The sequence below is a fragment of the Rhinatrema bivittatum genome, chromosome 1, assembly GCF_901001135.1.
Source record: "Rhinatrema bivittatum chromosome 1, aRhiBiv1.1, whole genome shotgun sequence".
Lineage (NCBI taxonomy): Eukaryota > Metazoa > Chordata > Amphibia > Gymnophiona > Rhinatrematidae > Rhinatrema > Rhinatrema bivittatum.
In genome coordinates this window covers 330271771-330295456 of record NC_042615.1, presented here as the reverse complement: position 1 = coordinate 330295456, position 23686 = coordinate 330271771, and the positions used below count along the sequence as shown (strand labels likewise).

Here is a 23686-nt window from a genome sequence, read left to right as displayed (position 1 = left end):
TAGTTCCATGAACCATGATCGCAGCTTGTCCCTGGATGGTAGTTCAGTGGTGCTGCTGGAGGATGATCCAAAAAGGGAGTCAGTAATATCATTTCTGTTCCCTGTGGCCTGCACAGTGGCATAGCTCATCCTCTGACATATCGGCCACGTGTTTAGAGAAGAAGAACTGTTTTAAATCTGTTGTCTTTTTCTTCATCGCCATCAGGGATCTTAGAGCGATCGCCAGAGCTGAAATTTGGTGGGGTATAGACGCTGTTGGTAACAATTCTTGAAAGATTCGAACAGGGGTTGGCAACAGCTCCAAGGTTAGACAGCCATCTTCCACAGGTGACATCAGCACCCCCCCCCCCGCCCCAATTTTAAAGTGGTATGTGGAGGAGGGGATAGGGCAAGCATGGAAATGCCTAAGATTTCCATGGTAAAGCTAAGTTACATCACTGAGGCAGAGCTTCTGGGTGCCTGACATTGCCTGGGCCCACTCCTTCATTTTTGCCCTGGAGCCCAATGTGTCGATTGCTGGCCATGTATTTATTTTTAGCATGCAGAAAATTAATTTAAAAAAAAGAAACAAACAAAATGACTAGGTAGCAATTCCCTGAACAAACAAGGAGGAAAAAAAAGAGTCAGTTCACACAGCAGTTTATTCTTCCATCTGACACTATCCCCCCCCCCCCCCCATCACAAATAAGAACTCTTGACAATTTGAACATTAAAAGATTAAAACAAGATGCGAGAACACAAATCAACACTGCCTTCCTGCATCTAAGACCCTGTTCTGTTCTCTAGTCTTTTTACCCATTCGATACTAATTACTGGGACCTTTCACCTGAGGTGGCAGGCATCATCAGAAAGAAAAGACTGGGCCCAACATGTTGGGAAGTGTTGCTCCCTACCATGCAAAAGATCTGGGTTCAACTCCCAGGTCTAGCGTCTGCTCCCTGGGCTAGCTGGGGCGAAGAATGCTGCAGAGGTAGTGTTCACGAGAATCGCAATTGTGACACCTAGTGGCTAGACTTTTGGTTCCCCATTAATTAATTTCCAGCAGGAGTTACGGTTTGTGGCTACCAGGCCAAGAACTGAAACTGCAACGGCTGGACTAAAATGGGAAAAGGGTACAAAAAATAGGGGAAAACACCCCAAATCATTTGCGACTGGAGATTCATAGCACCAGATCACAGCCCGAAAAAGTAGAAAAAGGCTGCTCTGCTCCACTTCTCCAGAACCTTCATGGCCTCTTTATTTGCTGCTGAAATGTGCACAACTCATGAGGGAAAGCAGAGTTTTACTCATGCAAGCAATCATGCCTTTGTGGCAAATGAGCAAAGAGCAGGGAATACAGGGTTTATAATAATCAACTTTCCTGAACCAGAGCAGAAAAATACAAACATTGCCTTTTCTGTCCCAAAAGCCACTCCTTATTCCTCCCCCAATAAAACTCAAAGGCTACCTTTATAAATATATATATTTTTCCCTCCAGTCCATTTTTATCATTCTCTTTCTTCTGCATCTAAAGCTAACCAATTAATTCTGGGAAGGAGGTTTGTTTTATTTTATGTTTAGCTGCAGAAAAATCCCATGGTTGGAAAAATAAATCAAAAAATCAAACACTTCCATTCAACTTTTTTTTTTTTTTTTAAATTATTCCCAACTCTTCTTATTGATGTGCTTAAACAGAATTGATTTTCTTAGAATGATGGTAATTAACTTTGCAAGAGTATTTTAAATAGAAATATGGAGAAGGAGTGAAGAAAATTATGTTCTCCTTCTATGAGTGCACAGCGCTATGGTTGTAGAGTTATACACCCCAATAGAACATATTAGTTTAATCATTTTTATGATTTGGCTAGGCTGTGATGCCTCTATAATAAGTGCAAGATTATTGGGGATGTTGTTAACACTCTGCAACACAAAATTCCTAACCAAGACTGCACCAGGCCTGCCTCATGGCAGGACATGATGAACTGCAGCTCACAACATAAAAATCGGTCAAAGAAAGGGAACTAAAGTAGCAGATTAGGGTTTTGGGACACAGTTCCATATGTGGCACACAAATCAGCCAGCATGAAAGGTGGGACAGAAACTTGCTAAGTGGATGAGGAACCAGTTAAGTAGGGCCGTAACAGCGGTGGGGGCACATGCAACAAGGCCCCACATAGTGAGGCAGAAAACTGACTGAAATATGAGTATGTGCTGGCAGCAGATGAAAAGTCAGGAAGAGTGCAGCTCTCCTCTTACCTTCCACAATGAAGGGAAAACGGAGAGAGAGAAAGAGAACTGAGGATTGTAGTGAAGGGGGTGTAGGGATAGAGGATCAGAGTGGGGGACAAGAAAATACATTTGCTTGCCCCAGGTGCTAAAACACCTAATTACAGCTCTGTGATTAAGCAACAGAACTCACAGGCCAATACAGTACAGTGCGCTCCGGTGGAGCGCACTGTTAGCCCAGGTTTGGATGCATGTTTTCGATACGCCTGCTTTACCCCTTATACAGTAAGGGGTAATAGTGCATCAAAAGCGTGTGTCCGACCCCCCCAAAACTAATAGCTCCTGCAACATGCAAATGCATGTTGATGGCCCTATTAGTTATTCCCGCGCGATTCAGTAAGTAAAATGTGCAGCCAAGCCGCACATTTTACTTTCAGAAATTAAAGCCTACCCAAAGGCTGGCGTTAATTTCTGCTGGCACTGGGAAAGTTTTTACTGCTTTTCTGTGCATCCTCCAACTTAATATCATAGCGATATTAAGTCAGAGGCCCCAAAATAAAAAAAATAATAATTTTAAATCAGCCGGCGGCCCACGGGTCTGAAGACAGACGCTCAATTTAGCCAGCGTCCGTTTTCCGAACCTGTGGCTGTCAGCGGGCTCGAGAACTGACGCCGGAAAAATTGAGTGTCGGCCGTCAAACCCGCTGACAGCCGCCGCTCCTGTCAAAAAGGAGGCGCTAGGGACGCGCTAGTGTCCCTAGCGCCTCTTTTTACCACGGGCCCTAATTTGCATCTTCTTCCCCCCTGAATCGCACGCACAGGAGAGCAGGTGCTCGCCTGCTCTCCCGCGACTTTTACTGAATCGGCCCGTCAGGGAGCTAACTCCAGTGAAAGTAAAGTGACCAGTAAGAAACCTCAGGGCTTGGTGCTGGGGCCATATTTTTATCAATATTATTTGTTTTAACACAGGAGTTTTCTCCAGCTCAGACAGAATTAGACTCTATTTGGCTACAATGCCATAAGCCTACATTCGCAACTACCTGTATGTGTGTATGTGTGATTTCCCCTATTTTATATTCCCTTCCCAACTCAGTCCAGTCATTATCTATTACAGGATAATTTTTGGACTGCAGATTCTTCTGGAACTTTGCTAATGTGGACTGTTAGGCTGCTTTGAAAAAGTTTTTCCTATAAAGCTATTATTGCACTGAGAATTTACACTGACCAGACTTGTAAAAACTAATTCAAGGATGCTGACATGACAAAATATCCTGAAATGCTAGAGTGTAAGCCAAAAGTAATTAAAGTATGATAAGTTTAGTCTTAAGTTTGTCCTGCCTTCTGGGCTCAATTTATAAGAAATCACATGACTTACAAGAATCCCAGTTCATTAATATATATGAGATAAAAATATAATACTAGCTTATTAAGAGGATGTTGTGTTAATGTCAATCAATTAAGAAAATGTTATGAAACTAACAGACTAGCTCAGTGTGTAAATTGGATTTAATCTATTATGGAAACAATGCTCTCTGAGACTGCTTCTGAATTGTCTTGCTGGCAATCTCGTGCTCTCCTGGAATATTCCAATAAAAGTACTTTCTTAAATTGCTGGTATGAAGTGTTTATTTTGGTTAAACCACACCAGGGCCTAACTCTAGTCTCTAGGATTTGCTATTCAGCAATGGCTGACACTTTCTACAGGGGCTATAAATGTCATCTCTGTAGCATCCTTAGGCCTGGCTGACCCAGGGAATGGAAGATCTGACTCAAACCCAGGTCCACTACATGGACAATGTGCAACACTGCCATTGAGCCACTGCGCTGGCCCTTTCCATCTCTTTATTGCCAATATTGCAAAAAGACTTGCATGAAAAATATGCCTATTTGCAGAGGACACAAAAATCTGTAATAGAAATAGACATATTGGGAGGGATAGAAACAATGTAATGTGACTTGAAACAACCATAATAGTCAAGGATTCATAAATTGTGCTTCAATGCAAAAAAAAAAAAAAAAAAAATCGTAAACAAAAACAAAGGTCAAAACTAACAATTTATTATTGGAGGAAAGAATTAACTACTACCAGGCAGGAAAGGGATCTAGGAGTAATCATCTCAGATAACTTGAAAAATAATTCAACTCAGAGCAGAGTTGTCCTAAATCTATATTTATATCCATATCTTGCTAATCAATCCACATAGCAAATCTGTGACTGACTGTGAAATGTGGATTGATTAGCAAGATATGGATATAAATATAGATTTAAGACAACTCTGGTCTGAGTTGATTTATTTCTATCCTTATTCTAGAGTGCTAGATACAGATATGACAACCCTAATGCCTCCAGTAGGTATGTTTAAAGACTGCAGCCCCACGGTTATTACACTGAACCGTTTCCATCTTTTCTACTCCTTGTATTTCTAATTTATTTCTTATTTATTTTGTTAAATATATAACTGCAATGCTTTTCAAATTTACCTACGGGGCAGATTTTAAATGTTATGCGTGTGGGGTACATTTGTGCGCGCTACCCAGCGCGCACAAATGTACACCCGATTTTATAACATGTGCGCGCTGCCGCGCGCACATGTTATAAAATACAGGGTCAGCGCGCGCAAGGGGGTGCACACTTGTGCACGCCAAGCCCAAGGGGAGCCCCGATGGCTTTCCCCGTTCCATCCAAGGCCGCTCCGATTTCGGAGCGGCCTTGGATGGAAACTTTTATTTCAATCCCCCCCACCTTTCCCTCCCTTCCCCTATCTAACCCACCCCCCAGGCCTAACTAAATCCCCCCTACCTTTTTTTTAGGAGCTACGCCTGCCTGGACCGCCCCCAGACCGCCGCCAAGCCCATTTTGGACAGCCCCGGGACATACGCACATCCCGGGGCTTGCGCGTGCCGCTGAGCCTATGCAAAATAGGCTCGGCACGTGCAGGGGTAGGTTTTCAGGGGTTACGTGCCTAACCCTTTGAAAATCTACCCCTATGTCAACAGATCATTATGACTTCAGAAAAATATTAACATTTCTTATGTGATAAATCTGAGCTCAGGGTCCATTTAATTTAATTGAGAAACATCTGCAGGAATACTTTTTCTCCTTGAAGGAGGGAGTGGGGAGGACCAGTTAAAATAGTTGAACTTTTCAATTAAAGGTGAATTTTCAAACATTCTATATATAGACATAAGCACTTGGTGGGCACAAAAGAACATATATGCGAGTGCATGTTATTTTAAAAACCCCAACCTCTTCCCCACAAAAACCACTGTATTCTAGCGTACCGGGGTGTGTATCCACAAATCCAAAACAATGGTACAACCAGTAAATCTAAAGCTAATATCTAAATCTCTTACCAGATATTTGTAGGCCCCTTATTCCAAGGGTCTGTATAACATCACAGACTCTATTACGGTTCAGGGTCACCTTGCTTTAATTTATAACATCATTTTGTTATTTTTATATTTTTTGTGTTTATAATAAAATCTCTAAAAGTCTCATAGTACTCTTATTAATGCACTTATTTTTTCAAAAACATGCACACTATCCACAGATATAGAAAGAGCTCTAATACTCATCCATTAGTTGGTCACCCGACATGATCATGTTTCGGACAAAAAATGTCCTGCTTCAGGGGTTGCCCTTTACACTTTTGTCCGGGAATCGTCCCGTGTTTAATACTCCAATTCAAGCTTTCTTCTCTTCTGTTTCAGTAGATGCAAGAATAAACTGGTGCAGAGCGAGCCTAGTTTTCTTCCATATTAGCTGCTGTCGCTTAAGCCTTTTTATATTCCTGGCTTACGTGTCCGTCTTATATACACAACAGCCCTAGAGCCCGAGTTAAGCCCTGAACTTGCTACATCTTTTTCCCCGGACGAAAGATCTCCTCCTACAAATCCAGCTGTGAGACGAGCCAGTCAGCTGCAAGGGGAAACTGAGGCACTGGAATCGAGTGCCCTGAGTAATTCTCTTCCGGAGCCCGGGCTGCTGGGAGATGAAGTCTCGCTGCAATGCCATTCTGACCCGGACATAGGAGAACTAGCAGACGGAGAGAAACAGCTAACGCAGGAGAAAAATTTGTTGGAGTTACCTGGGGAAAGCTCTGAGGTTTCGGGACAATATCAGAAGTTGGTAAGACCTGAAACCTTTTCCCTCAAGTCTTTATGGGACGCTATTCAAGTAATTAATATAAATATTTCAAAGCAAATGCAAAATAATGCTAAAGAAGTAAAACAATTGGATAATCAATTAAAAGTTACTGAAAAAGCTAAGGTGGAAAATGGAAAAAAAATTACAATCATTGGAGGTGAAAACTGAAAGTGCCTTAAATATCCAACATGACTTAGTAAAAGAAAATCAGTTTTTGCATTTAAAAATTGAAAGCCTTGACAACCAAATTTAGGCAAAGGATTTAAGGTGCATAAACTTCCCTAAGCTGCCATATATGGCACCTAGGGAAATATGGAGAAGGTATATAGTAGAAGTTTTAAAAATAACTGAAGAAACACTACCAATTATTTCTAAAGTCTATTTTATTCCACCTAAGAAGAAAGAACAAATGGAGGCTAAGGACTTTCAAGCTTTAACTGCTAGGCAATCTGAGAAGCTGGACATTTCTGACATATTAGATCAGTCGGAGGAAAATCAAGCAACACCATCAACTTTAACAGTGACTTTTTTGTTGGAAACAGACAGGGAATGGGTTTTCAAAAAGTATTTTACATATAGGTCTGAATTGTTTCTGAAGCACAGAGTTCACATTTTCCCGGACCTTTCGAAGAAAACAATAAGAAGGAGACAACAATTTCTTATACTAAAACCACAAGTGTTAGAAATTGGATGTTTATTCTTTTTAAAACATCCATGCAAATGCTTGATAAAACATCATGGTGTTTCATATTTGTTTTACCAACCATCTCAATTGATTGCGTTTCTATCTAATAAAAAAAATACTATTCTTAGTTCCTCACCTGCTGATTAGCTTAGTAACTCCATACAATGCTAGCATAGATCTTTAAAAAAAAAAAAAAAAAAGTTGTTCTCCACAAGCCATGATATTAGTTAATTGATTTCTTTGAGGATGTGGTGATTTTGGATCCTATTTGTGGGCTTGATATATGCATTATATTTGTAATTTACAATTTTGTTATGCTAATTGAGGATTTTCTGATTTGTAAAGGTATTTATTTGATTTTGCAATGTTAAACTTGCATGTTTCTTGTCAAGTAATTACTTGAAATTCATGTAAAAGAATAAATAGAAAAAAAAAAATACGTGAGTATATCAGATGCCTTAATTCCAATTTATCTGGCTAAATAGCGCCTTTGCCACTACTTAGGCAGACATATTTGAACATCTGGCTAAGTAGCGGCACTTATCTGGCTATATTGATTTATCTAGCTAAGTAATAGCAAGTGCTACTTAGCTGGAGAAGTCTGAAAAGAACTAAGTAGCGCTTTTCAGATTTATCTGGTTAAATGCTGCTACTTATAAAATTATAAATTGGCATTTATCTGGATAAGTCTGAACTTATGCGGCTCATGGTTTTTACATACTCAAGCATTTATGTGTGCATATTTATTTATTTATTTAAGGTTTTTTTATACCGACATTCGTTGTTGGACAACACATCGGTTTACAGTCCACATGGAGTCAGCAACAGAGCTTTACAGTGCAACCAATATAACAACTTTTACAGAATAACTATAATGACAGTTTAACAGAAACAGCTAAGCAGATTATATTTGTTAAGTGCAATAGTAACAGGTTAATAATGTGATCAATAGGGGTTTGCATCATAATGAAATGTATATAAATAAATTGACTAGTATGGTTAATGTAATAACTTGTATTTTATAACTTGCGCATATAGGGGTAGATTTTAATACCTATGTGGGCGAGTCCATGTGCGTGCACACATCAACGTGCGATTTTATAACATGCGTGCACAGATGTGCACATGTTATAATATCGGGGGTCGGCGCGCACAAGGGGGTGCACAATTGTGCAACTTGAGCGCGACAACACCTGCGGCCTTCCTCTGTTCCCTCCCAGGCCGTTCCGAACGAGCGGCCTGGGAGGGAATTTCCCAAACCCTTAACCTAACCTCCCTTCCCCTTCCCCTAACCCTCCTGCCCCCTAGCCCTCACCTAGATCCCCCCGACCACTATCTTACCTGTTGCACCTACCTCTGGGCAGGCGCAGGTTGTGCGCGCCAGCAGCCTGTCGGCACGCGATCCTGCGGCACAGCGGCAAATGGCCGCTGTGCCGGGAGCCTCTGACCCCGCCCCTGCCCCACCCCTTTTTCGAAGCCCCGGGACATACGCGCATCCCGGGGCTTTACGTGCGTGGCCGGTCCTTTCTAAAATAGGCCCGGCACGCGTAGGCGTTTTAAAATCCAGGCCATAATTTCTGCGCAGGTTATAAAATACAGTAGCAACTTTGTGTGCGCCCATAACCACGCATGAATGGACACATGAAAGCAGTTTTGAAAATTATTGTCCCTGATTTTAAATTCTAACCTACAGTTGGCAGAACCTATGCGATTTACATTTGAGAAGTGTAGGATCCTATTTTAAATCAGGAGATAAATACTATAAAATATAAGCTCTTGCAGCAAACATGCAGAAACCTCTGGCACAAAGGGAGATTTTTTTTTTTTTTCCTCTTCACCTTCTCAATGAAAGCTGAGAGCAATAGATAAGGGAGAGATATCTAGGAGGAGGCTTCAATATGGATACAGATGGCTTTTGGATTTCACCACTCATCTTTCTAAACCTGAGCTCAAGGCGAGTTACATATCAGGTACAGTAGGAGCAGGTAAAAAGTTGAAGGTGGTACCAGTGCTGGTGTGAATAGCAATGCTGGTAAGTTTATACTTCCAGCATTGCTCACACAGCAATGCAAATAACGCTGGTCTCAGGTCACGGGAGTAGCTTACCGGGATCCGAGCTGAAGATTGGCATTTTAAAAAGCACCAAGAAGGTGGGTTGGGCTGGGGTGGCAAATGGGGAGGGAGAGAAGTCCCAGAAGGGATCTTTGACGTGTGATCATGTGGAAGCAGGGAGAGGATGAGGCTGGCTGCAAACTACTTCCAAATTTAGTTTTATAATTCTTTTAGAGGGGTTTAGGGAGTGGGGATGCTCAGCCCTGCAGGACTCATTGTCACAGCTTTTTGGGGGTGAGGGGGGGCTGTCATTCAGGCCCACTAGGTCCTATTTTATTTATTTATTTATTTTTTAACAGCAGCACCGGTTATATTATTTTGATTATAGCTGGCTTAAGCTAAAGTTATCCAGCCACACAAGGCTAGACAACTTTAAACCTCACTGGTGACATTCAAAAGATAGCCGGATAACTTTAATCGGAGATATTCAGCGACATGTTTACCCTGCTGAATACCCGGGATAACTTATCCAGCTAACTATAGCCAATTAATTTATATGTTGGAGGCTTTTTTTTTTTTTTAATATCGGCTTCAAAGAGTTTCCTCCTAGAGCTTGCTTGTGGGTATTTTCGGTGAAAGTCCTGGAAGTCTGCCTGATCTCCTGCTTCTGAGGATCAGGCAGGAATGTGTGTATCTGAACACTCACTGGTGACTGTTCAGATGGGCTTTTTGAACTTGCTGAATGTTTAGCCGGAATACAGCATGGCGCAACCGGAGTACAATCATGCACGACCGATGTTTCATCCTTCCCCCAGCCCCATGGGGAAACTATTACGTTACTAGTGAAGATGACTCCGCAAATCACCTGTCCAGTCTGTGAATGCACTGTTGGGAATGAGTAAACCAATACTGCTAACTCATTCTGTGTAACAAGATCCAGAACCCTTTCTTACACCAACAGAATGGATGATACTCAATTATTCACTGCTCTCAAAACCAAAGCTGGTTTTTTTTGTTTTTTTTTTTAACATTTATAAAATGTTTACCCCATTTATTTCATTAAAAAAAATGTTTACCCCATTTATTTCATTAAAAAAAAAATCCCTTTTTTGTCCCAATTAATTCTTTATTAAGTGCTTTAGCCATTTGCTTTACCCCCTTTCAGTACAGTAGCTAGATCACTGCCAACATTAAGAGCACGGTGCCACAAATAGTTCTCCTGTTTATCTGTGTAACAGGGTCAAATGTCTCAAAGGACAAACATGACTAGTGTTTACTGGCACCACCCAACTGAGAGCCCACTTAATCTCATCAGCGATGAACAGCGTCCAAGTGTCATTTTGTAATACATGCTAAGAAGACAAACTGAACCAGAGCCTTTCTTGTTTTCTTACAATGTTAAAGGGCACCTCACTTGATTTTGTTTACCGTAAAAACAAGTTTTAAATAGACCATGCTTGAAATGAAAGCAATGGTCTCTCTAGTCAGTGCTTCTGTTGGTCACATGCACACAGTGGTGGGACCAGGTTTTTTTTTCTGAACATAAGCTTTCTTTGTCATTTTTCAACTGGGGAATTTGATTCAATGGCAAAAAAAAAAAAAAAAAAGGAAGATTGTTGCAGGAAACAGAAGAGTTTCAGAATTTATGTTATGAATGCTCTCTGAGAAGTAAGGAGGAATGCAGTGCCGTGCGTTCAGGCCCTTCAAAGGATTCAGTGAATCCCCAGCCCATAGGTGTCTCTACAAGGTGGCAAGTGCACCCCAATTTAATACAGCAAATGGGGCAGGGATACACCGAATCCCTGCCCGATCCGATCTATGGCATCACACATATCTGGCCTACACCATCCCCAGTAGGAGTTGCGTTTATCCAAACGTCATCTCCTGCTGCCGTGGGGCCAATCTCGCAGCTCTTACCACGAGATCAGCCCTGTGGCAGCAGGAGATGATGTTAGGACAAACGTGACTCCTGCCGCTGCCTGCCCAAGAACTTGGTAGGCCGCTGCTGAGCCAGTCAAGTGGCGGCTGATGAAAGAGAGAGAGAGGACACGGTGGCCACCAGCAGACCCCATCCCGCTGGTGGCAAAAGGGAGAAGGATGACACGGTAGCCACTAGCGGACCCCATCCCACTAGCAGATGAAGAGAGAAGGATGACGTGATAGCCACGAGCGGACCCCATCCTACTTGTGGTGTTAGAGAGAATGAGGAACTAGTTTCCGCTAGCGACCCCCATCTCGCTGGCAGCTAAAGAAGAGGCTCAGGCTCTATGTGTGGCTGGGGTAGAGCCTGGATGTATGGGTGACTGCATGTGTAGATGAGTAGCTGGGGGTGGGGGGTTTGAGTTTGAGAAGTAGGATATGTGGGTAAGAGGCTGAGTGTATGTGAGGATGGGGGTGTATGTGTGTCTGCCTATGTGTGGATGGATGACTGCGTGGGGAAGAGGATAAGATCCTGTGGCTAGGTGAGAGTCTGGTTGTGTGTTTGTGGATGGGTGAGATCCTGTGTGTATGTGTGGATGAGAGGGTTCGTGTATGTGTGTGTGTGAGAGAGGTGCTGTGTGTGTAGGGGTGGGGTTTGAGAGACTGTGTGTGTGTAGAGTTGACAGCCTGCATGTTTGTGGGGTTGAGTGAGAGTCTGTGTGCGGAGATGTGTGTGTATATGGGATTGCCAGTGTATGGGAGTGGATGGATAACTATCAGTGGGTGGGGGGAGTGAGAAGCAGTGTAACTGGGCGGGCGGGAGCTGGTGGGCATGTTATTTACTCTTTCGGATAGTAGAAAGACTAGGGGGCACTCCATGAAGTTAGCATGGGGCACATTTAAAACTAATCGGAGAAAGTTCTTTTTTACTCACGCACAATTAAACTCTGAATTTGTTGCCAGAGGATGTGGTTAGTGCAGTTAATATAGCTGTGTTTAAAAAAGGATTGGATAAGTTCTTGGAGGAGAAGTCCATTACCTGCTATTAAGTTCACTTAGAGAATAGCCACTGCCATTAGCAATGGTTACATGGAATAGACTTAGTTTTTGGGTAGTTGCCAGGTTCTTATGGCCTGGATTGGCCACTGTTGGAAACAGGATGCTGGGCTTGATGGACCCTTGGTCTATGGCATTTTCTTATGTTCTTATGTGTGAGAAAGTGTGTGTGTGTGTGTGTGTTTGTGTGTACACAGCTTCCCCTCCCCCAATCCACAACAATCTCAGAGCAGCTGAAAATCAAATCATCCCAGGTATGAAGAGCAGGAGATTTTTTAAATCCTTATTAGTTTTATTATTGGATATTATTTGATATGTATGCTGTTTTGAAATCTTATATTGTTATTTTGGGAAGTTTTTAAAAAACTTTTTATGAGATTTTAATTACTGGATGTTCTATTCAGTTTTTATATATTTATTCTTTTTTTTATTAGTATGGTTTTACTTTTATGATAGGTGTTTTATATTCCTTTATTTTTGTTGTTTGTTACTGTTAGTCTCTTATTTTGCCTTTGGTAAGGATCTGCCTATTCTGTATGTGTGATTGAGGTGAGGGATTTTGCTATGTACAGTTTCTGTGTAGGAGTCTATAGCAGTCTGTCTTGTTCTATTTTCAATAGGAGGTATATTTATATTCTAAGGCCTAATGTAATGTTTGCAGTGCTGCTCTTTCCTGGGTAGGGTTGCTGCTGTTTGAGTCCTGGGGGTTAGTGGTGTTTTGATATGGCAGATTTGACTCTTGGAGTAACTGTATTTTTGGCAGGCTGTGATAGCTTTTATTGGAGCTATGTAAGTATTATCTGTATGTGAGTTATTAAGATAATATAGGACCTGTCTTTAGATGTGAATGTCTCTAATCTGATATCTGAAGAAGGGACTTGTGCAGTTTGAGTGCTAGCAGTTAGTACTATTCTTGGAATGGGAGGTTTACTATATTCTAAATTGTTTATTCATGGCTTTCTAAGGGCCAAGCCTATACCCATTACATTTTACAACAGACCTAATTCCATGTGGATTCCATGTATCTTTTGTGTCCAGGAAAGAGGGGGTTGAGGAAGCAAGACTGGGGAGGGTGGACAAGCATGTGGTGCATGTGAGAGGGGAGAGGGGACTCAGGAAATTCGACTGAATCCCCTGCTATAAATGTCATCGCACACGACTGGAGGAATGTGAGTTGTATCATTGCTTCCAATAAAAAAAGAAACCACTGCCTGGAATATAGCCATAGGAGTAACTTACCTGCTTAGTCTGGGGAAAAGTGGCCATATTGGTGGTAGTGGTGTGTGTGTGTGTGTGTGTGTGTGTGTGTGTGTGTGTGTGTGTGTGTGTGTGTGTGTGTGTGTGTGTCCGTGTCCGGGGGGGGGGGGACGACGACAGAGGGCGCCTGATCCAGCACAAACACCTGGAGGATTTGGGGGCCACTGCCCCCCACCATGCCTCCTCTCAAACCTATGAGTGCAGCACTAAAAGAATACCCCCCTACAAAGCTAGCTTTTAATTAGGAAATCAAGGGAATATTAAGTAATGCTCCCATTTTGTTCTTGCTCATGGTCTCCCCCCTCTCTCTCTTTAAAGACATTAGCTGTTGTAAACTGAAAAAGGCTGCTTGATCTTAACTTTATTCATTCCTTCTTTAGCTTTCAGTGGATAAACTGGAAACAAGTCCATCACTAATTGGATTGTACATAACAAAGCCACACTGCTCAGAAGGAGATTGACGGGCATTGTTTCTGTCAGAAAAGCATCCAGCTAGACCACTTCAACTGAATTTGGCTTATTACTCAGCTCAGTTCATTTAAAACAGAATACAGAATTTGTTTTGAAATATATCAACAATAACAGAGGCAGGGTGGGGTGATTTTTGCATTCAGCCTATTCTCTGAAGAGTGGAAATAACCAAAAGTATTGTCCTATTTATATATAAGTAATCACTATAACTGTTCTTATTTCAGTTGTCCTAATTAATTTAGTTAGATTGACAAAAGTGGAAATCATTCATTTATCCACAGAGCATGCCACTAGAGGCAGCTTCCCACCAACTGTATTCTGGTAGCAAGTAGAACTGGTAGAGGGGAAAAAATAGTTTAGCTTCGTCCCTCTACTGAAACCAGGGTGACAATTTTATGAAGGTTCCAATAAACATGGATAAGGCGATCCTGTCAATATTTGACAAAGTCCCTCATGGCAGACTCCTCACGAAATATAAAGGCCTGGAATAAGAGGCAAAGCTCTATTGTGGACTGGCAACTGGTTATAAGGAAACAAAGGGTAGGACTTAATGGTCAATTTTCCCAACTGAGAGGTGGATAGATGCATGCCCCAGTGATCTGCACTGCAATCGTGACATGTGAACAATAAGCGAGGTGATCAAATTTGCAGGTAACAAAAAAATATTCAAAGCTATTAAAAATACAAGCAAATTATGAGAAATCGCAGGAGGGCTTTCCAAGACTGGGATGATAGATGAAATTTAATGTGAACAAATGCACAGTAATGCACATAGGGAAAAATAATTCTAACTATAAATACAGAATGCTGGGTTCCATATTAAGATTTATCAACCACGAAAAGGACCTTAGGATCAATGGACAACATGTTGAAATCTTCAGTTTAGTGCATGGCTACAGCCAAAAAAGCAAAGAGAAAACAGGGAATAAAATAATGCATCTGTATCATTCCGTGGTGTGACCACACCTTGAGCATTGTATGCAGTTCTGGTTCCACATCTCAAAATAGAGATAGTGGAATCAGAAAAAAGTGCAGAGGGCAACAAAACGGAACGGCTTTCCTATGAAGAAAAGTTAAACAGGTCAAGGATCTTCAGATTGGAGAAGTGGAGGAGTAGCTTAGCGGTTAGAGCAATGACCCAGGAAACCAGGGTTCAAATCCTGCTGTCGCTCCTTGTGATCTTGGGCAAGTCACTTTACCCTCAGGTACAAAATTAGATTGTAAGCCCTGTGGGGATAGGGAAATACCTACAGTACCTGAATGTAATCTGCTTTGATGTACACTATAAAGTGCCAAAAAGCAGAATAAAAAAATCTAAATAAATAAGTGACGACTGAGAGGAGACATGATGGAAGTTAACCTGTTCTGTATCATTCATGATTTTGTGAATAGGGAACGGTTATTTTCTCTACCACACACATGGTAGGACTAGAGGACATTGCATGAAACTAGCAGGGTTGAATCAAATTTAAAAAACATTTTTACAGTCAACGAACAATTAAGCTATGGAATTTGTTGCCAGAGAAGGTGGACAGGGCTGGTAGTACAGCTGAGTTTTAAAAAAATGTTAGACAAGCTTCTGGAAGACAGGTCCATAAACAATGATTAGACGGGGAGAGACGGGCGTCTCCAAACTTCTGGGAATGAGAAATAGGGAAAGGTCTTTCATTCCTACTAGGATCTGCTTTGATTCTTTCAAGTAACCCAGTGGCCACTGTTGGAGACAGCTGGATGGATCTTGGTCTGACCCAGCATGGCAATTCTTGTATTCTATGGTATGTCGTTATGTTTGACTTAGTGTAAACTCTGAAGGTGGCCTCATCACAACATGGACTACCTACACACAACTCATTTCAATAAAGCAAGAAAGTGGCTTACGGATGTCAGTGGCTTTTGAACACTCTAGGGGGGGGGGGGGGGTGATCTTTGCACCACATGTAGGCCTGCAAGCTAATTTTCAAAGGGAAGCTGCCAGTAGAGTTTCCCTTTGGAAATTCAGGCCTGCGGAGGAACGTGGAATCTTTGTACAGACGTGTTTTGCAATGAAATCCTCACATGTACCTTCCCTCCTCTGATCTAACGCCACCCTTTTGATCCCACATGTTCAAGTACCTTTTCAAACCTCATTTTCACCGGGGTGAACAACCTCTTTAGTTGCCTAACAATGTCTGAAAACTGTCCTGTATCAGACTGAGACAGGTCTTGGACTGGCGGCCTAGAAGTGAGGGTGTCCTCTGCATCTGCAGCCTCACACCAAGACCTCCAGTCCCTCCTACCAATAACTTGTTTGAAACAAGGACAAAGCGCCCCGACACAAATTTAGAATCGCACTGGTTTTATCTTGCCTTTCTTCTCGGGGACGGTTTGGGCGCTTCTTTTCCCGTTTCACTCGTCAGGTTCATTGGCAGAGATCGCTCAGAACTGGCCTCCTGTAACATAAGGAAATGGAGGGTTAAAAAGGCAGGCAGAATTTTTTATTTATTTATTTAAAAACTTTTCTATACCGTTGCTAAGTTTAAATACCATCACAACGGTTTACATGTAGGCATATATTTAATGTAGGTAAGTGTACTATAGTACATTCTAACAGGTGCCGTCAAAGGTTCGGTTACAATATATCATTAGACATAGTTATTTAGCGAAGTAGTTCATGACCAATTGTACCAAGGTACTTACACGGGTAGTTTTATCACACATAGTTTTATAGTTAAGCTTATTGTGGTGTAGAGTTCATAGACTAATCTACTGTAAAGTTCTAAGTACCCTGGGTCGGTGCCTTTCTGTCTTTTCCTGAATAATTTCTATTCTCTCGTCTCTTTGTAAAATGCTTGTTTAAAAAGCCATGTTTTTAAACTTTTCTTGAATGCCTTGAGATCACTTTGTAGCCTGATCTCTGGAGGCATTGTGTTCCAGATTATGGGTCCTGCTAGTGATAGGGCTCTCTCTCTCATTTGGGTCAGTCTTGCTGTTTTAACTGATGGAATGGTTAGGAGTGCTTTATTTGCTGATCGGAGGTTCCTGTGTGGAGTGTGTACCCGTAATGCTGTGTTTAGCCAATCTGCTTTCTCATCATAAATTAGTTTGTGAATGATACATAGGGTTTTGTATTTAATTCTGTGTTCAATTGGTAGCCAATGTAACTCTGCTAGGGTTTCAGTTATATGGTCCCTAAGCAAGCAAAACACATACATTACACAAAGGCACAATGGATGGTGTGTACACGTCAAAGTTACTCCTACCAAAGCAGAGCTAGAAGGTCTATTTATGAGCTGCGGCTTGCAAAAATGTGGGTTATTTACCGCAGCACCCATTATGTTTAATGGGGATCTATTCACTAAAATGGTAGCTTTCAAACCAGTGCTTTTGTTGGTCTGTGCCCAGGGACGCAGCTATTTTATAACTTGCACACGTATATGCACGCATGTTATAAAATAGCCTGGCCGTGCGCACGTGTGCCAAATTTTAAGTGGGCGGGCAAATCTCTTAATGAATGCGTGTGTCAGGTTTTCAAAAATTCACCTTTTATTCAGTAGGATAATGGGCAGCGTGCCACATACCATAGTAAAGAGACCCCTAATTAATTAAGTACAGCTAAAAAAAAAAAAAAAGAAATATGGCTGTCTTACGAAGGAAAAAATGTAGATTTTATTTTACTATTTAAGAAAATATTAAATATGGCAACTGACATGGTTAGGCTTTTTTTTTTTTACATTTCCTGTTTCCTAATAATTAGTAAGAGATATGCTCCCCATTGGGCAACATTGCTTAACTATTATCACATACAAGAAGAGAGGGATTGATTCACCCCTAGTCTTCTCGGGCTCCAGAGAGTGAAAATCTTAGGCTATTCAAGCTTTTGCCAAATATAAAAGTTGTAGAAGGGGATATTCAGAAGATATTCATGGTGTTCAAAAAGATATCTAGAATAGCTCAAAAAAGAGAAATGCAGGGTGCACAGGAGAACCTCCACTCTGACTAGGGACTGGCCCAGCAAGGATTTTTCACTCATACCCTTATTTATTTTTATTCACCTCCCACAGCCTTTGAACCAAAATATATGCACTCCTATCTTAAGGCTAATTTTCCTGATCCTGTACCACATAGGCAATTTACGCAACTCGCAATAAAAATTTATTGCACCTGCACTATTTTTCGCTTTACTGGAAAAAGGTTTGAGAGAGAGAGAGAAAGAACGAGAGAACACCTCTGTAGAGAACAATGTCACTTTACTATTTATACCACTGTAAGAGGGGGCACTTTTAACTTGGGGTTGGGGTTTACATACACAGTAGGAGGTACGAACAGCAAAGTTGATTTGTATGAACAGCAAAGTTGATTTGTACAATACAATGCACTCTTTACCTAGCTTCAATCAAGCTAGGTAGAGAGTGCATCAACTCCTCTGGTACCTTTCACCAATTCAAACAGCAGAAAATCTTAAGTGATGTCAACTTTGCTGTTCATACCTCCTACTGTGTATGTAAACTACTCCCCCAATAAGGATGTGCATTTGTTTTCAATAGAATAGACAATAGCAACAACATTCTCTATTTTGTCTTGTTTCGGGAGTGCCACAAAACGAAAAAAAAAAAAAGACGACGAAATTTCAGAAAAATTAGTATTTTGTTTTAGTAGTTCGTGTGCACTAAGTCCATAAATACGAAAACTATGGATAGTGCGCACTAATGGGACTTAGTGCATGCTGAATGGATGTTAACTAACTAGAAATGTTACTAATAAGTTAAACAGTGTCAATTGGGGAGCAGTTCGTTAGCTAGAGCTAAGGTTCTGCATTCCCACTGGCGGTCTCCTTAGTTACTTGTCTGTGTTGCCAAGGTTGCAAGGTGGTATTTGTGAGAGAATGGCCAGTGCCTGGTAACAAATGTAAACAAACAAGGGATATAATAATACCATCAAGTTCTAGTCAGAATAAGCAAAAGCATGTAATGCAAATGCATATTTTAAAATTTGCCAATCCCTTTGTATTTTACGAAAGGGGCCTTGGCAATTTAGGATATGCATACTTTTAATTCCCCTGGTATCTGTCTGTTTGGGTGAGGGGCAGTAACTGGTGAGAGGGGAAGTGACTGGAGTGAATGTATGGGGTGACAGGTGAGAGACTAGTAAGGGTGATGACTGTTAGTGCGCAATAACTCAGAAATTAGGAAATTAGTTAGTGCGCACTAACAGAACTTAGTGCGCACTACCATGTAGTTACTCCGAAAATAGGGAAACACGAAATAAATACCTCATGAACCATTTTAAAAATGAAATCTAACCCGAAACGAAAATGACATGAAAAAAAAATCAGTGCACATCCCTAACCCCCAAACCCCACCCTGAGTTAAAAGTACCCCCTCTTACAGTGGTATAAATAGTAGGGAGACATATTGTTCTCTACAGAGTCTCTCTCCCCCCCTCCCCCCCACATCCTAAGAAGCCAAATGGCAGGTTTCTAAGCATATATTAGACATGATCTTATATGCATGAACATCTTTTTGAAAAGATGCTTGTTTAAAGTACCTAGTGAATAATGTCTGGGAGATGATTATAGAGATTAGCCTTCTATATGTATGAAAGGATAAATGTATCCTGAAAGATAGTTTTACCACAATTTATGAATGCCCATTCCCACTCTTAATAGAACATTTTACATGAAGATTTTTAAAAAGATTTTTTTTTTTTTGCCACGTGTATTTTTGATTGATCCACAGTATGATTTGATTTGTGGTGCAATTTATTTATTTCCTCCGCCCCCCATCCAGTGCACATGTCATGCAAAGAAAAGGTGAAAAATCCTTCCTAGTTGTAAAATCTATTGAAAATATTTTGTTTATTTTTTCTTCTCTGGACTATTAGGTTACTTTGTTCTTGATTTAATCAGTGCACTAATGAGCGTCTTCTTTAATTTGGGGATGTTTTTCAGACCAACCTAGACAACACAATGCTCTGGGCTCCCATTGCAGATGTTAAAGCAGGGCACTCTCCCTCCTGCGTACTCAGAAGCTGAAATGGAGGGGGTCTTGGTGCCCCACTACTTGCTGGAGGACCCTCCAGGGCACAGAGGCCTGGAGAACTACCTAAAGGATATCTTTTTTCGGACAGCAGGGAGGGGGAGGAGGGTGGTATCCCAGACGGACTCTCCTTTTTGGGGCAGTGATGATTTAAAAGGGAGGGGCACAGAGGGAGTACCTTCTTTTAATGACAACTGGAAGGAAGAAAAGAGAATCCCATGATGCAAGGGGATTTTTTTCATTTTTTACACAGCTAAAAGAAAGGAGGCATAGGTCTCAGTCTTGGGTTTGGTTTTTTTTTCTATTGGTTGGGCTAGAGGGAGAGAAGAGGTAGGGGCTATCTCAGGACCATTTTCTTTACCTTCAAAGGTCGGAGAGAGGTAGTGGTTCCATTACTGGGGAGATTATTTTAAAATGTAAAGAGAAGAATCCGTTGGGGGGAGGATTAAAAAAAAAAATTTTGCAGATTAGTGCCTGATTTTCAGCATTAACTAGCTAAGTTTAGCTGGGAAACCGAGCCACACTATGGGGCTGATGTAGTAAGGTGCACTGATGTTAGCACAGATTTTTACTCCTGTTTTAGCATGCATTTTCCCACAGTAAGTTAACTCTGGTATGTAACAGGGGTTTTAACTCCTAAAATGTGTGCGCTAAAACAGGGGTAGATACAGCACTAAAATTAGCGCAGGTGCATGCATATCCCATGTAAAAGATGGAATGAGTTATTCCCCAGCAATGTAGGAAGGTGCATTAAAGGGCAGACAACGTAAAGCCTATTTTCTTAGTGCTGGAAATTTATCTCCTGGGTTAGAGCAGGAGTAAAACTTAACTCACTTTTCTGGTGGCCATGTTTCACTATTGCTATGCTTAGTGTGGTAGTGTCTAGCTACTTCTACCACACAGAGCACAGCATTAGAATAACTTTGGCCATCAAAAATGTGAGCTTATTCCACCTCGGACCCCGGAATGTAATTTCTAGTACAAGCTCTCGTAGCAGACACCTAAAGCTGAACAGTACACCGGTGCTGTACATCCCGACTTTGTACACTCTCACCCCAGAGAGCTTATGCTTTGATTTTACTTGCCATGCCTTGCCAAAATAGTACTGCATATGAGATTTGCGCTGTACATACCAACCTTTGGGCACATTCTCGCATCCAAGGCCATTTTGGCAATGGATGTCAAGTAAAATCGAGGCATAAGATCTCTGGGGCAGGCACCTACTACTGAACGGGATGCCAAAGTCAGGATGCAAAGCGCCAAAGTGCATGCTGTTTGAGCGAAGGCGCCTTCCCAAAACAGCTTACGTTCTGTTTAGCTGCAGGTACACGCCCTGGAGTACACTCCTTGGTCTGAGGAGAGAGGAAGCTCACATTTCTGTGGCCAATGTGATTCTATTGTTGTGCCCAATGTAGCAGAAACACCTTACCATATGGGCACAGCAACGGTCGACAGAAATGTGACATAACTTTTTCATTCCACCTCAGACCTAGGAGTTAAATCTCCAGCATTGTACCAGTCAAAGGGATTTCAATTGCCCCAGCCATACACATATACATACACACATCCCCCAACACTTGCGCCCTCCCATACACCATCCCCATCCCTATCTACAAGATTAAAACACCCCCCCCCCCCCACACACACACATACACACACGTGGAGGTGGAGGGAGAGGGAGTCAAGGTGGACGGGATACTAGAGAGAGAGAGAGTGGGGGCACACACACACAACCCCACACATCCCCCCTCCCCGATGCACAGTGCCATTCTCGCATGAAAGGCCATTGTGCCACAGTGCCAATACATATTTTTCAGCTATAGGTGCTTGCCCCATTGTGGCAAGGCATGGCAAGTAAAACTGATGTGTAAGTTCTCTGGCACAGGTACCTACAGCTTAACTATCCGCACTGGCCTTACATGCAAGACTGTACCTGGACTTGGGCATATTCTTGCATGCAAGGCCATGCGAGCAAGGCATGCCAACTGAAATGAGAGGATAAACTTTCTAGAATGGGCACCTACAGCCATACAAGTTCACATTTTTTTTGCGCCCTAGTCAGGATGCACAGTGCCAAAGTAGGTACTGTTCAGCTGAAGGTGTTCAAGCTTACCTTATTGATTTCACTTGGCATGACTTGCCCAGATGGCTTTGCATGCGAGATTGAGCAAAGGTTGAGATGCTGAATGCCAGCCTTGCATGCAAGGCCATTTTGATCACACTCCTTCCCACTTCAAGCCCTTTCCTTCCTACGTCTCTTTTAAAACACTTTTCCTCATTACTGTGGATTTTCAGTTTAATTCACATTTTGACGTTTTTTTTTCATTTAGAATACTTTTTTTTTTGTGTGTTTTTACTCCTGCTTGATCTGCATCCCAATAACTTGCTACATCCCATGGCACTGCTGGTATCTACCACGCAAGTTAACCAAAACCCATGCTAAAATGTAACTTCTGTTAGTATGGGTTTCATTACATCAGTCCTACAACCTAGCTAGATTTAGGTGATTATTCAGTTGAAAAGCTAGCCAGTGAGGTTCAGGAGAATATTTGCCCAAAGTTAAAATTAGCTGGTTATCTTACTTGCTCAGCAGTACTTTCAATATCTACCCCCATGGGACTATGCTGGCAAAGGAGAAGCTATCCGGTTTCCTGTGATGCGTTATGTGGTCCGGAGGAGAGTTATTTTTCAGGGATGTGTTTGGGGAATGGTATGTTTTCATTTTAATATGTGTGGCTTATTGCTCCCATTGTAAATCAGCACACATTTCCCTATGGTGGCATTTAATAAATGTTTTTGGTTATTATTATCACTCATTTTATTAATATTTATAGTTATAATAGGGCAGTTTTTCATAAATAAAATATTGCCTATGCAGTGTAATTAGGACTAGTAAGTACAGTAATTACCCTTTCTTCTTTACTTATCTAGGTATCAGAAAAAATCTTTAGGTAAACATAGTATCGACTCTTTTCCTTTAATTTTTCATCCAGGCAGTCTTCCTCCTGCTTCTATGGTTTCCATTCTATTCAGAACCTGCCCTGTGCAACTTCCCCGCAGAGTAAAGAGCTTGCTACAATACTAATTACACAGTAGTCTGATAGTAATTGAGCAGTGCTACTAGCAGTGAGTACAGAACTTCAGTGATGAAATGCTCCAATACACCACCAGTTATTATTTAGCAATAGTATACAAAACCCACGTCTGTGCTACTAAACACAGTAGAAAAGAAGCTGAAGCAACAGTAAATAGGCAAGCATGTGTTAAGCAGCAAATTAGGATCCTTCCACTTTCCAATGCAGACCACTGGAACTGACTTCCATGACAAGCAGAATAGCAAAAGCAATGTTTGTCAAACAATTACACAAAATAGGTGGCAAAAAAAAAAAAAAAAAAAGATAACCCTAAGGGAGAAAACAAATATCAACTCTGTTTGTCAAGGCTGCAGCAGTCTTAATGCCAAGGATACAGCAAATAACTGTGCATTCATTTTATTATGTCTGGTGGAAATAAAAAGACTCAAGGGTGCATAAAACCATTGTGGAAGCTTTTGTTGCCCGCCACAAGCCAAAGGTTGACAAGCCTCAGTTGAGAGCCAAGGCCTAAAATGACACTGAATTTGATAAAAGGCTATATCAACATTCAGAGAAGCTCGCTAGACACAACAAGCTGGGTTGATACAGACAGTGAAATTAACCTTGACATGTAAAAAAAACACACCAAAAAAACAGGATTGTATTCAAAATAAGTTTAAACAAGACCATTAATAGTGTTTTTATGAGCAATAAAATACCTGCACAAATTCAGGAACATGTGGATTAACACAGCATAAGCAATATTTTCCTCATAAGCTAAGGTGTCCATGACAGAGGAACACAG

General features: G+C 41.5%; 1 protein-coding gene across 9 annotated transcripts in view; it reads right to left on the bottom strand.

Annotated features, from left to right (window-relative positions):
• The window catches only part of FAM13A (family with sequence similarity 13 member A), a 505365-nt gene that overhangs the window by 321632 nt on the left and 160047 nt on the right, over nucleotides 1-23686 (bottom strand). For all 9 annotated transcript variants that reach the window (XR_003856193.1, XM_029597821.1, XM_029597782.1 and 6 more), the window contains exon 6: nucleotides 16139-16222. Coding sequence is in view for 8 of the 9 variants with exons in the window: in XM_029597821.1 (XP_029453681.1) it covers nucleotides 16139-16222 (84 nt within the window). In the remaining variant the exon portion in view is untranslated. The remainder of the gene's footprint in view (nucleotides 1-16138; nucleotides 16223-23686) is intronic.